Consider the following 13,383-nt stretch of genomic DNA (forward strand, 5'->3'; position numbering starts at 1 on the left):
GAAGTAGTTTTACCAGCTGACTTTTATTTTTAATTCTATTAATATTTATTTATTTATTTATTTATCATTTATTTATCAATTTGTTTTACATTTGTTGCACACCTCTTTGTGTCGATGTATGTTATTCAGTTGTTTTCATTTATTCTATTAATTTACTTTGTTCTTATGAGCTGGGAGGGGATTGTTTGGGGGATGGGGGGTAAAAGGGTTAATATATCTGTTCACAAAGAAAAATGTGCTACTGTATCATCACATATGCAAATTGCTGAATAGAATTGGGTTACAAAAAATCTTATTCACCAGTTAGTATCCACTCAGGCTTTCACTCTCTCACACATTCACATATATTGTACCTGTGGGGAGTCATTTTGATTTTCCTGAGGTGGAAACAGAACAACATTTTCTGGAGCGCCCTCTTCTGGCTGTAATGGGGAATGAAAGAGTTCAACGGTACATCTTCAATGAGGGAAAACCCACACTAAAGCATACAGCAGCAGCAGTGGTATGCATTAACAAGCGGAAAACAAATCACTTTTGTTTTTTAAGGCAAAAGTAGTAATGTTAAGCTCCACTCTGCAATCACGTCTAATGAGATCCAGTGCATAATGTTTTAAGTCTATAGCTCATGAGACAGAAGTGTATGTTAATCCTATTAAGATAATCCTGAATTCCGCTGCTGAAGTCCTGTCACATGTGGAAATTACTGCTTTTCTATAGCTGTCTTTTTTTCTAATCACGAAGTACACCATTACAGCCAAAAAATATTCTTGAATATAACAGTAATACTAAATGCACATTTGAGGCATACATAATGGCTTTCCAACCATTTTAGTAATGATGGATTTTATAAGCTGCAAGACAGCAAGCTTTGAAGTATCATTGTGTGTAGCAGTAAACACCAATTAACCACAAAAAAAGAACAAGGCATGTTATCCAAATGCTTATTAGACAAGCCTCAGTCAAGCATGGGAATGTACGCAAAGCTCACAGCCCATCCTGTGCACATCCCATGTGTTTTACTGAAGCCAGCAGTTAGTTATCATGCCAGCAAGTGTTAGTTTTGTTAGTCCTCAATACATATAGCAGCACGGGGGCAGCAAGTAGCAGTCCCAGCCATCCAATTCCAGCGAGCTCGCCCTTACCAACGCCTCAGTGGTGCTGCTCTCGTTCCCCATGGCACATCCAGCTGCGGGGCCACAACCGCCCAAACCTACAGCCTCTCACATCAGCTGGCTGAAAGACACCGGCGACAGAGAGACCATCAGCGTACGAGTATTCCCAGAGAGACACAGAGTGGACTGTGGTCCCTCAGTGGTCACAGACTCATGCTCCGCAGGATTAGAGGTCTGTGGTATGAGGTTGAACTAGCAGGGAGGGAGAATGGTTAAGTGTGTGTGTTGTTTTAGAGATTAGGGACCTGTGATGCAAGACCTCCCTCACAGACCAAAGTGCAGGCTTCACCTCTGCTGGTGTGGGCTTAAAAGCACGAACAGCATCCTCACAGCATCTTGTAATCATACTGGATGATTGTAGAGATTACTTTAGGATGCAATATCAACTCCTACTGCAGTAAGTTACTCTGACCAGCAGGTCCCTTCTGGTCTGAATTACCTCAAACAAATGGCATCACTTTGTGCTTGTGCATGTGATGTGACTGTAGCATACTGACACAGTGACTAAGGCTAAGTAAGGTAATCCTTATGTGGTAAATAACAGATTGTGTTGTCCCTTGGCATCCAGCAGAGTTCAGTCTGTTAGGAAGAGTCACGGCTATTAAAATCATCCAGGAGCATCTCTAATCCAACGTGTCATCGAACTATAAACAGCATATTTTAGAAAAACACATAGATATTTGAGCTATTTCAAGAAAATGACAACAGCTTTTAACCTTGGACTGATTTTATATCAAATAAAGATAGAGCCACTTTCATAACCTGATTAAATATTCTCTGACAATCATCTTTCTGGCTTATGTCTCTGTTGTATGAAGTGCAGCTGAGCAGTAAACACTCGTGCCAACAGAAATGTTTGTGCATTCCTCATATGACTGCAGGGTCCATACGTGTATAGTCAGAAAGCACTGACCTGAATATGCAAGACTTTATAAATAGAGATCTGTCCTGTCCTCTGCTGTTAGACTTTATTCCAGTATTGTGCACAATTCACCATGCACACTTCATTTCCAAACACGTTACAAAGGCTGTGTAGTTATGAGTTTGCAAATACTTGATCCCATTTTTGTCCTGTTTGTTTCCTATGATTATCCCACGGGAAATTTAATATCTGGATTTCCCCTTACATCTTAATTCTTTATTCTGTGGTGTGGCAACTCTTCTCCCATCCCTGCCTGCTTGCTATTTGTGTGAATGGGGTGTAATTTCAGCCCCTCAAGCCGTGTGGACGTGTGTGCACTTTAGTCGGCAACAGTGTCTCAGAGCTGTTTTGGCAGCGCAGTGAGCACTGGGGCAAATCATATGATTAGACTGTTGCCAGGTCTCTTGTCACCTCATCTTGGGCCTGTCAATCACTCAACATGAGCCATTATTTAAGCTCTTGGGTTTGGATGAGCACCGTATGTCTGTGCTCGGACACCTACCGTATGAGGTTACTGTTTCCTGCCCTGTACCTGACCCCTTCACACAAGAAAACCCAGCAGGGACACAACATTCAAACTGAACATAATGCTGTATGATGACAGACATTTTAACATAATTCAACGGTATTTCTTAGATAATAAACATAGTATAATTCAGCAAGGTAAAAGGCCAAGAAAGGCAGGTGAACATGATGTATAGTAGATGGCATTGTGGTTTAAACCATTTTCATCCACCTGGCTAAGGCAACCAAATATATTGAAATCATCATACTACATCACAGTCACACAGATTTCAATATAAGCTTTCGTAATCCCCACCATTTACCCTGTATCCCTTCATTTTTACATATTGATACGACTACAAACTAATCAAATAATCCAAAATCTGTACCACTGCTGCAACCCATGAACTACTTACCGCTGCAAACAACTTTTCCTCTCACCAGTGTCAAGCTTTTGACAAACCCAAATCCAATCTGTGTTAACTGTCGGACTCAAGGCCAATGTTTGTGTCTGTCCTCTCTCTCTCCTCTGAGGAGCCCCGGTCCCTCTGTTGCTATTTTTGCATTGCACGCTAAGTGGGAGGAGAGAACTCAGGGTGGACACAGGACGGGGACAGGAGTGAACTGGAGCTGGAGAGGCCATGTTTGCTCAGGGTGGTAGTGGGAGGGAGACGGGGGGGGCTGTCAATCAGCTGGAGGGGACAGTCGCTCTAAGGCAACACTGTAAACAAACAGGCATGCTGCATGGACAGGAGGATGAGGTGTCAGACCTCGTGGCTCCCTGAGCGATGCCCACCTGTAGCTTTCCTTTATATCTCTCCAAGCCTTTCATTTATTCATCCTCTTGACTTTAGCGTGGTGATGCTTTTATAATGCCTCCCTTGTGTCCATTTGACAGTGACTGACATGTTTAAACACACACAACCACAACTGTGCTGTAACAATTACCACTGCCAAGAATAACAGCGTGCAAGCAGGAGCCAAATTCACAGGTTTTGACTACAGAGGGTTTGAAATGTATTTCGGGTGCTGTCTTATCTGCCATCATCACAGGCCATCTTCAGCTGACTGCCCAGTCTGTGGACACAGCAGGCTTATTATCATCCCTATAAATAACACTGATTAGATCAGCTCTGTTTCCCACAGCGTACTTTAAAACCATTGGTCCCTCCTAGCTCAACTGTCAGTCTTACTCTTGCACATACACGTGATCCATTCTCTTGTCAACCTGCCTCCCATCTTCTCCCAGTACACTCAGCATCATTCTCTCACTTTTACACTCCTCCCTTCCTCTGCATCTCCACAGCTCCTTTTTCCACGCTGACATCGCCCCTCCTTTAACACTGGAGTTCTCTCTCTCTGCCTGAGAAAAGACCCAGCTTTTGTCCAACAACACCCATTCTGTCTCCTCTTGCACACTCTCCCTGCTCAGTCAGACAGGCACTGATGCTATACTGCAGGCAGCCTCCTCCCTCTCCTCTGTTTACCTGTCTGTGTGAGATTCCGATGCAGCTCCCCATCTTGTATTCCATGTCCTCCTCTGGTGAAGTGACTCTGGCACTACACGGCTTGCAGAGCACCTTTCTGAAGACCTGCATCGTTATCAGTCAGAGTGAGCATTGCCAGAGCAGGCAGACCTCTGCTGGAGCTACAGAGTGAGCGTGTGCACGTCTCTGTGTCTGTGTGAGTGTGTGCCTCAGTGACTAATAAACGCTCTGCACTGCATTGCCCGTGGTACGCCTGTGACATATATTTTCAAGCCATTGTTATATAAAAAAAATCCACATTACGTAAGGAGTCCAACCTAATCAAATGAGTGTGAAAAAAGGGAGCTTCTCTTTGCAGCCTCATGTGCAGCTTAGCCTCACTTTACTGCACGGGTGTGACTGAAGCACTGCTCTGGAGGGAAAAAAAATGCTCAGAGAGGGAGAGAGGCAGAGATGGGAGGCAGCATAAAGGGTGTCTGTCCCTTTAAAAGATCCAGGAGATGGTGGTGCATCATCATGATGAGAACGCACGATGATATCAGTGTGTTCATCCAAATAAATCTGATCACAGTGAAGTTCACTCAGGCAAAACAGAGCAGGAGGAAAAATGACAGCAAGAAAAGTAGATGAATAATTTTGTGTTTTGCATACATATATATTTCTACAATTAGAGCAGAAACATGGATACTGACAATTTGTGTTCCCAAAATACCACAAGACTTGGAAATGAGCACTACACAATTACAAATTACCTCTACCTATTTATCATTACCATTCAGGAGCAATGAAATGATGAAACTGCTGGCACATTATCTGCACCATAGCACTGCACCATACACAAATAGAAAGCCTGAATCTAGACAGAATATGCTGATTGGTGGAAAAGCAGCATAAACTGTACAGCAGCTTGGGTAATGGCATAGTTCCAGTTTTGCTTATGCCGACCAACACACACATCGTAACAACCAGGTCGGAGCTATTTTGTGATCAATCATTCCCAAATCAACCTTGCACTGGCAGTGGTTCTCAGTGCTAAAGGCTTGTGGCCCCTTAAAATGAAGCAATATCAACTTGTGACCTATTGTCACCAGTTGCACTTATGTATGTGGGTCATAACTTGGTTATTGGTCATGGACTCAATGTGCACAGGAAACAGCACTTTTAAATTTTAAAGGTCCTGTATGCGACATTCAGAGCATTAATATAGCAGCAAACCACTATTTGCTATGTAAAGATTTAGTGCAGCAATGGCATCCTGAGCAGAGAATGACGTCACACTCCTGTGTGTGCGCTGTAAAGAGAGCTACTCTGTCATGTGTCGTGGTAGCTGGTCAAGTCGCGTGTGCATTTTTGTTCACGTGTGTGTGTGTGTATGCCACTAACTAGCTAATTGCTGCTTCTCTGTGCTGCACCCATACAGCAGTTACCATTAATAACGCAGTCTTGATCAATGGTAGCTAAATGGCGTTGTTGCGGAAGTCTAACGCTCGCCCTGCAGTTTTGCCCAGGGTAAAGGCCTTTGCACAGAGTCTATTTTTGGAACAGGTTAGATTCTCTGTTTTTAACATCTCAGATGTTAAAGCAAGAAAAAAAATTGTGCCTGAAATGTGGAGGATGGAAGATTTCTGACAGATGATCTGTCAGAAGCCTTTAGAGACATTTGACAAAGAATCAGTGAAGAAAATGTGGCGGTGGGACACAGCTGTGACAAGACAGAGGAATAGGGCACACAGAATTATCTCCTAACTCAGATAGCTCACATTCACAGGTCAGATAGTAATATGCAGGTGGTGGATGGTGATGATGACAAGGAGGAGGATGTGGACTGCAAACAGATTGTGGAGACAGACAGGGAGCACAGCTCCGCCCCTTCATACAGCTGTGGTGCCAAATGCAAAACAGGAAGGGGGTGATGATAGCCAGATAGGTATCACCAGTGGAGAGAGGCAAAGGAGGGAATGTGACTTTTCATTTTGTCACGTATTGTGAATTTTCTCAACAAATAAAGCATTATAGCGCATCGGAATCAGTGTGCAATGTTTCTGTGCATGACAATTTTTTTCAGATGACAGGTTAAAAAATGCATCTGAAAAAAACAGACTCAGAGCACAAAGACCTTAACACCGTTAGCACTGTCAGCACCGTTGCCACTGTAAGCAATGTTTGCACTGTTGGCATCATTAGCTGCTAGCTGCCAGCTCAGCCGCCTCCATGTTGAGATCCGTGTGCAGGCAATCCCTACACAGACTCTGAAACTCATGGCTCATGGTGCGTGCCATTTGCACTGGGAAGATGGAACTTCCATAATCCCTGTCAGAAATTTCAACTGAAACACAGCCTAAAATTGGATTTCTGACTCTGAAAGTTGAAGGAACATCCCAATCCAACCCTCAAAATTCAAGATGACTGTGCCATGTATCAACAGTAGTGAAAGCTGTACTAATATACTGTTAATTAACGTTTTTGTCTTCTTTGTGTGCCATTAAAACAGCTGTACACATAGTCATGTCCACATTCTCTCTGTGGACATGTTGCTATGGTTGTGTGTATACACAACACACAGCGTAATGCATTATCATCAATTGGTATTGCTAGCAATAGCTACCTTGGCTAGAACTGGTATTGCTAACAACATCTTGGTTTCCTGACTTGCCATACTGGAACACAGTGTACTTGGGTGTGACATCATTCCCAGCTCAAACCTCCAACTTCAGAGGTAAATGAAACGCAGCAATAGCTTAAAGCGTTTAATGTCGTACACAGATCCTTTAATGCAGGAAGTTGCCCAGTTAACACAGGTGTTACCAACCCACATATCAAACCATTCAAATTATGGCATTCACACATATTTCATATGAGTAATAAATAAAACATCTTTCTCTCTGTCTTTTTTGTCTCTTTTATTCAAACTTCTAAAAACAGTAAAAAGTAAAAATTACAAAAATAATGTACAATCGAGTAATTAGGATCCTAAGTTACTATGATATGTGTTTACATGAGTGACCTACACTGGAATTTGGCCTCAGCAAATTTTTAACTATTTGTTTTTATTATTCAGAAATAAAAAAACATTAACACACCTAAAAACATGGTTCAGTTTCAGCTGCCAAAAAGTGACAGGGTCTGTCACTCATTCTGCGTGTTCGGAGGCTGAATCAATGTGTCTCTGATGTCGAAGGCTTCTATGAGCTCCTGGGGAGAGAACAGTCGTGACAATTAAATAATTATCAATACAAAAAACAAGGGTTTTTTGTATGTGGGTCTTGTATTGTTGCTAAATTAAGTCATTTGTATTCAGGCCAAAATGTACTAACCCTCCACGTCTTTGGACTGATGGAGACGATGCACTGCTTACGGCTGTATGATCCTCCAGCTTCCACCTCTCCCTCCTCTACAGGTGCTGAGATACAAAAATATAAAACACTGGTAAAATAACTGACTGAAGTTTATCCCTTAGTAAGAATATTTCAACTTAATGTTACATCTTCTCACCTATACATGGCAATTTGCCACTATCCAGATACATCCGTGCCAACCCATCCTGTAACACAAACATTGTCACACCTGTTAACGTCACTAGAGGGCAGACAAGCTCCGTTAAAACAAACTGAAGCACAGTCAGCTCACCCTGATTAGGAAAGACGTGTGGAAAATATTCTCTACTGTCCGGGAAAACGATTTGGGGTCGATCACGAACTCGTAATACGATATCGGTGATGTTGCTGTGATAGAATCAGAGACATGTGAGAAAAGAACAGTTACACAATAATGAAAGGTTAACGTCCATGAAGTTGGCTTTAAACTCACGATCGTCTTGGTAATAGCTCTTCAGGTATCCCAGGATCCTCTCCACCTCTTTCTCAGTCGCTTCCTGATGGGAGTCTTCCATTCTCTTCAGCTGGCAGACATTAACGTGATGCAGTAAGTTTCTGGGACATCAAAACCATCTCATACAAGACAACTGACTGAATTAGTCATTTTTGTAGGATGATGGAAGGCTGCTACACTTTTATTCAGGAGTATCTAAGATTTTGCTCACCTAACACATCACTCTGTGGCTGTACCGAACAGCTGGAAGCTTCGTTTATAACACTGACTAAATCAACATTTGAATGCTATGCAGCTATTTTTTGTGTGTCTAATCATTCAGTTTGAACCTTGCGACTTTGAACTTAGTCACAGAAAAAACAAAAGTTAAACTCTATTAGCAGCTGCGCCTTGTCAAAATAAATGAAAATCTATATGACTGGACCATGTGGGAATTTAATTTGAGAGAACAGACACAGGAAGTGGCCTCGCTCAGCAGTCAGACAGGAGTCACATTACAATCCAATCACAGCCGACAGATGTCTTTCCCTTCTTCTGTAAATATTCAGTCTGATAAAAACAGAAAAGTTGATCATGTTAGTGCAGGGCTACCCAGAGCTTTACATCTGTCCCATGGACGATAGGCCTACACACTTATAAACAGCACCTGGAGGAACATCCGCTCTGCACTCAGGCTTTCAGGTAAAGACGCAACCTGCTGCTGTGCTCTTGAAAGCTGGCACAAAATAGCAAAGTGCCCCACCTCACATTTTCCAGGCAATTAAAGATGTGGCATGTGTATGGCCCCTAATTTCCAGGGCTGTTATAACACAGGTTAGTTAATAACATGTCGGGCAGGAAATCCAAAGTATGGGATTATTTTGAGAAGGTGAAGGACGAACCCAAGGTGATATGTAAACTCTGCAGGCAAACATTTGCCTATCATTCATCTGCAACATGGAAGTAGTCATTACTGCTTTGCCGACAGCGTCATTAACAGGCGGCTCGCTCAGTGTGTGACGTGCACTTGTAGATAAAATGTATGCCTATATTAATGAGGGTTCATTAGTGCGGTTTTGTATTTCTCTGTAATGTAGCACAGTGTTAACAATGTTACTGATACTATTCTTTCTCACACCTTGAACTCAAACCATTGTGTTGCCCCGCCCACAATATATCATTTAATTATCAAATTAATATCGTAAACATGTGGGCGACTAGTCCACTAATGGCACGACATGACAACTATTGGTCGACTAGTTCTTAGTCAGGGGCAGCCCTATTCAAAAACAAATTTTTCACTACGGTCAAACAACCACTGCGCCACCGTGCCTAGTGGTGGGGAATTTACAGCTCCCAGCAACTCAATACAATAGTGTCTGGCTTTTGTTTGATATGTAGCTGTAGTTGTGATACGTGTTGGACGTGTCTGATTTGTCAAATAGCACCGTTAACTTGTTATTATATGAATGTCACTGTCACAGTGAACATCTCGCTGAGCCCCGTTCAACTTCTCAAACTCTATATGGAAAAAAAGGAACGAACAGTCAAATATTGGTATCGAATCGATGTATCTGAGTCACGTACAGCCCTACATCTGTTTTAACGGGGCGAACCAGACACAATCTAACAACACCATGAATTAAATTTATTCATTAAAGAAAGTTAATCATTTAATCTGATAATCACTTTGTTCAAAATTGAGGATCCTGTTCAAGAACTTAGGGTGATGACATCCTAAAATATGACAACAGATATCTGAAGCTTCATTCACTGTAAATAAGTGGAGCCATTAAAGTGTAAGTTTATGTACCTGAGTAGGCATTATCCTTTTCAGTTCCTTGCTCGGTTGCTTCCTTAGCCGTTCAATCCTTTGTTTTGGAGGAGGCGGCTCTGCATGGAAGGAACCCATCCTGATGAAATAAACACAGAAATGACAAAGTCAGATAGTGCTGAAGACAGTAACACACCAGCGCATATGCAATAATTACACTATAATAATAGTGGAAATAATAAAGCTGTTCTCTCGCGAGACTACAAATCAGCAGTTTTAAAATTGTGGGTTAACGTGCACTCCCCTCTGTGATCCCTAATTGACATTCACTAAATAACAATATGTGGGTTTTTAGTGATCATAAGTGGTTGTTTCAGAGAGCAGGTGAATGCCCTGACACATTAGTACATGCTGGCACATAACATGCTGAGGCACTCACATGTAGTGGAAGGAGGGTGCTGTCCTGAAGCAGCACTCTGCTCTCCTGGCCACTCTGTGCCAAGCATCCTGGGGCAGGTAGCCATCAAGTGCATCTCCATTCTGCTGCTCGTTCTCGCCGTCTTCTAGTCGGTTGAGACCCATGAAAGACAGCTGGCAGAGAAGAAGAGACATCTCCACATGACCACTGCAATGTATACTGCCTTGGTACTCGCATTACGAACATGTTCAGATTTTCTACATCGTAGATTGTTATACGTTTATCATTTTGCTTTCTGTTCCCTGAGTTTCCCTCTCTCACACAGTTCAATACATTTATTAGAGTGTTGTTCAGGAGGAGACAAACCCTTTCCCCCGGATTAAGTGCAATTACGACGGCGAGTATGTTAAGTTTTTTTAACAAAAGGAAGGAACGTATTAAAACAGAATTGTGAAATACTGTAAAGACTGAAAGCTGTTTTAGCTCCAGTAACAGGGCTGGTTGAAGTTTGTGCCTGCCAACCACCATTTTATGTATGATGTCATAATGTGTATACACAATAAACTCACTCACAAGATTCTCAGCGAAAGCAGTGGGATCGAAAGCCGTGCCCTCGGAGAAAAGTTGGCTGGCTTTCTCCTTTCCGAGGTCTGTGGCCACAACAAGGAGCTGGGCGTCCAGAGCTGCTTCTCTCGCCTGCCGGACTGCCGAGGAACACAGTGAAAGCAAACTGAACGAAATGTAGGGCTGCGTGATAACAATGTGATTCAGGTATGACTTGACTTGACTACATATATAACATTACACTAAATGTAAATGACAACTTTAAACAAGCAATTTAGAGCTGACGATTAACCTATCCTGCATGTCTTTGGACTGTGGGATGAAATGGCCTGGGAACGCCTTGGAGTCCCCCAGGAGGAGCTGGAAGGTGTTGCTGGGAAGAGGGATGTCTGGGGTGCTTTGCTCGGCCTGCTGCCCTCACAAAGCGGCCCCGCATAAACGAATGAAAATGGATGGATGGCTGGATAGATGGATGTATAGTGCAGCACTGTGCCTCCACCCTTTCATTTTATTGAGTGTACAACCCTGTTGCAGCCCAGACTGAACATTTCTGTGGCTGTGTCACACCTACCATCTTTAAAAAGTTTATTTGCCTCTTCTAAAACTTCTGTGAGCTTGTTGTTGGAGGGACTCAGCATATCTTCTCTGTTTTCTGAAAAGAAAAAACACAAAAGGAAATCCATCAAAGACGTGTCAACAAATAAACAACAACAATGCACGCCATCACACCAACCTGCCTGTCATGAGATACTCACGTTGCACCGAGTTGATGAGGTCTCTGTACTTGCTCCGTATCTCTCTCCTGAGTCCCGGGTCATTGTCGTCGTCCTGCAGTTCAGTTGGGTCGAAGCTATTGCCACCGTCCTCCCCATCACCTTGCTGTTGGTCTCCTCTCCTGCGGGATGTGGTGCCATTCTGCCGGGGAGCTTCCTCATCACCGCCGCCTCTGGCTCTCTTCATGTTCAGTCAGTTAGCAGACAAGCTGCGTGTTGTAAAAGGCAAACACGTCGACGCAAAATAGGTCCAATATAAACAAAGTTTGTTTCAGTGTGTGAGTGTTGCCGCTAATTGTTTACCTTCTGACAAAAACAATGGACTGATTGTGTTTAGTTATCGAGTTGTTTGATGTTATTTCGCGACGTCTAAACCCACCAGCCGTTTTTTCTAAACTTCAGCCAAAGACGTTAGAAAAGTCAAGATAAAACTCCGTTGCTACAGCTTATTCCCGAGGTAGCCCAAGCGCAAAATGCTTCAAATGTCTGTTTAATGAATATAGTGTTAATACATTTGATTCGTACAGCGTATGTGCTAAACAGGAACTAACCATAGCTTAAGTTAGCCACTGCTAAACGATACAGCTACTCAACAGTAGCGCTACATTATGTCTCAACGAAACACAACCTTGGCATTACTTCAAATATGCTAATACACGACTAACAAATAAACCTAAGCAGCTAAAATATATTTTAAAAGCCAAACCCCGCTCAGCTATCAAAGAAACCAGAAGTAAACTTCTGCCGGGCCGGTCAGGAGGCGGAGGTTAACTCAAACACGGAAGTACTGAGCAGTTCATCATGTTGCTTCAGTGCATCTTTGGTCTGAGCAAACGTTAGCCGATGCTAGCTAGCAGAATCACTTGTGTTGGCAACGGAGCTGTACTTATATACCGTTATCTCTCCTGCCGTAACAAACGTGACATTAAAAGTAAAACCACAGCGTGCTCTGATTATTGTTAAACTAGATCAATTTTAATTTAGATAACTTAAACACAGCTACCTGTGTGTGAGAGACAAGCGCGCCAGGAGTGTTCCAGTAATGTTGATGATGATGAAGTTAGTTTAGTATTGGTACTTTTTTGATTGAGGAAAAGGAAACTGAAATTGAAACTTTAATAATAATAATAATAATAATAATAATAATAATAATAATAATAATAACGCTGTTTCATTTCGAGTTTCTTCTACATTACAAAATACATGAAACAAAGAAAATGTTTACATCAATCGGAGCTGTTGTTTTACATTTTAAGAGATTATCAGTCACTAACTTTGACCTGTATAAGCACTATACTGGATGTAAAATGTGTTTGTAAACACTTTAACAGTATCACTAATGTGGCTGTTTAAGGCTTAAGCTCTTACAGAAAGAGAAAAAATAAAATAAAAATGTGCTAAGACATTGCTTCACCTTCAAGATAAAAAAAAAATCAGTGATGTTGACATTAAACCTCCAACCATATTCCCAAAACATACATGTTAAAAAAAAGAAAAAAGAGTGAAGCAGACATGCCTAACAGAGCTAACTTTAGTTGATTTTACCGCACACTCATTAATGTAATCACTTCAGTAACCTAACTGGAGATAACACTGTTGTGCCTGACAAAACTGATTTTTTTAAAGCCTTAAACAAGAAAAACAAAACATTTTATTGCATTTTGCACACACAGGATTAAAATCAACACATGTAAGATATTTTTTATTATTTATTTATTTATTTATCAATCAAGCTCGTGGTGACTTCAAATCAGTTTTCCAATTAGTTTCTCCCCTGAATTTCAGATTTACAGGCACCTGACGAACATGGAACTAACTTCAGCAATGTTATACAGCACCAGTCTTGATGGCTGCAGTGACAACACGTCAGCAGTGACGTAGTATTCCCGCGGATACTCACCGGAAGATGGCGCGCTAATAATGTAAGTAGCTCTCCGTCGTTAGAGAGCCGCTCTTCTTTCT

The 13,383-nt window shown here is 42.0% G+C and overlaps 2 protein-coding genes across 14 annotated transcripts in view; both read right to left on the reverse strand.

Annotated features, from left to right (window-relative positions):
• The window catches only part of tacc2 (transforming, acidic coiled-coil containing protein 2), a 58,792-nt gene extending 54,262 nt beyond the window's left edge, over positions 1-4,530 (reverse strand). For 5 of the 12 annotated variants that reach the window (XM_078160618.1, XM_078160624.1, XM_078160623.1 and 2 more), the window contains exon 1: positions 4,086-4,325. In XM_078160618.1, the coding sequence (XP_078016744.1) occupies positions 4,086-4,196 (111 nt within the window). In that variant the 5' untranslated portion in view covers positions 4,197-4,325. Of the gene's footprint in view, positions 1-353; positions 423-1,142; positions 1,234-3,014; positions 3,141-4,085 lie in introns of those variants that run through there. The other 7 variants (XM_078160622.1, XM_078160625.1, XM_078160620.1 and 4 more) reach the window with 6 other exon arrangements.
• A 2,440-nt stretch (positions 4,531-6,970) lies between these two features.
• Positions 6,971-12,485, reverse strand: nsmce4a (NSE4A component of SMC5/6 complex). 2 transcript variants are annotated; one of them, XM_033612658.2, is made up of 11 exons: positions 12,425-12,485; positions 11,404-11,630; positions 11,220-11,300; positions 10,658-10,788; positions 10,106-10,257; positions 9,706-9,805; positions 7,893-7,983; positions 7,713-7,807; positions 7,578-7,626; positions 7,400-7,485; positions 6,971-7,277 (listed from the first exon to the last, which is right to left on the reverse strand). In XM_033612658.2, the coding sequence occupies exons 2-11, from the start codon at positions 11,606-11,608 to the stop codon at positions 7,212-7,214; spliced, it is 1,056 nt and encodes a 351-aa protein (XP_033468549.1). In that variant the 5' UTR covers positions 11,609-11,630; positions 12,425-12,485; the 3' UTR covers positions 6,971-7,211. The 2 variants fall into 2 exon arrangements, with proteins under 2 accessions (XP_033468549.1, XP_033468550.1); XM_033612659.2 differs by lacking the exon at positions 12,425-12,485 and adding an exon at positions 11,725-11,857.
• Between the last annotated feature and the right edge of the window lie 898 nt (positions 12,486-13,383).

This window comes from Epinephelus lanceolatus, chromosome 17 (assembly GCF_041903045.1).
Source record: "Epinephelus lanceolatus isolate andai-2023 chromosome 17, ASM4190304v1, whole genome shotgun sequence".
In the NCBI taxonomy this organism is placed as follows: domain Eukaryota; kingdom Metazoa; phylum Chordata; class Actinopteri; order Perciformes; family Serranidae; genus Epinephelus; species Epinephelus lanceolatus.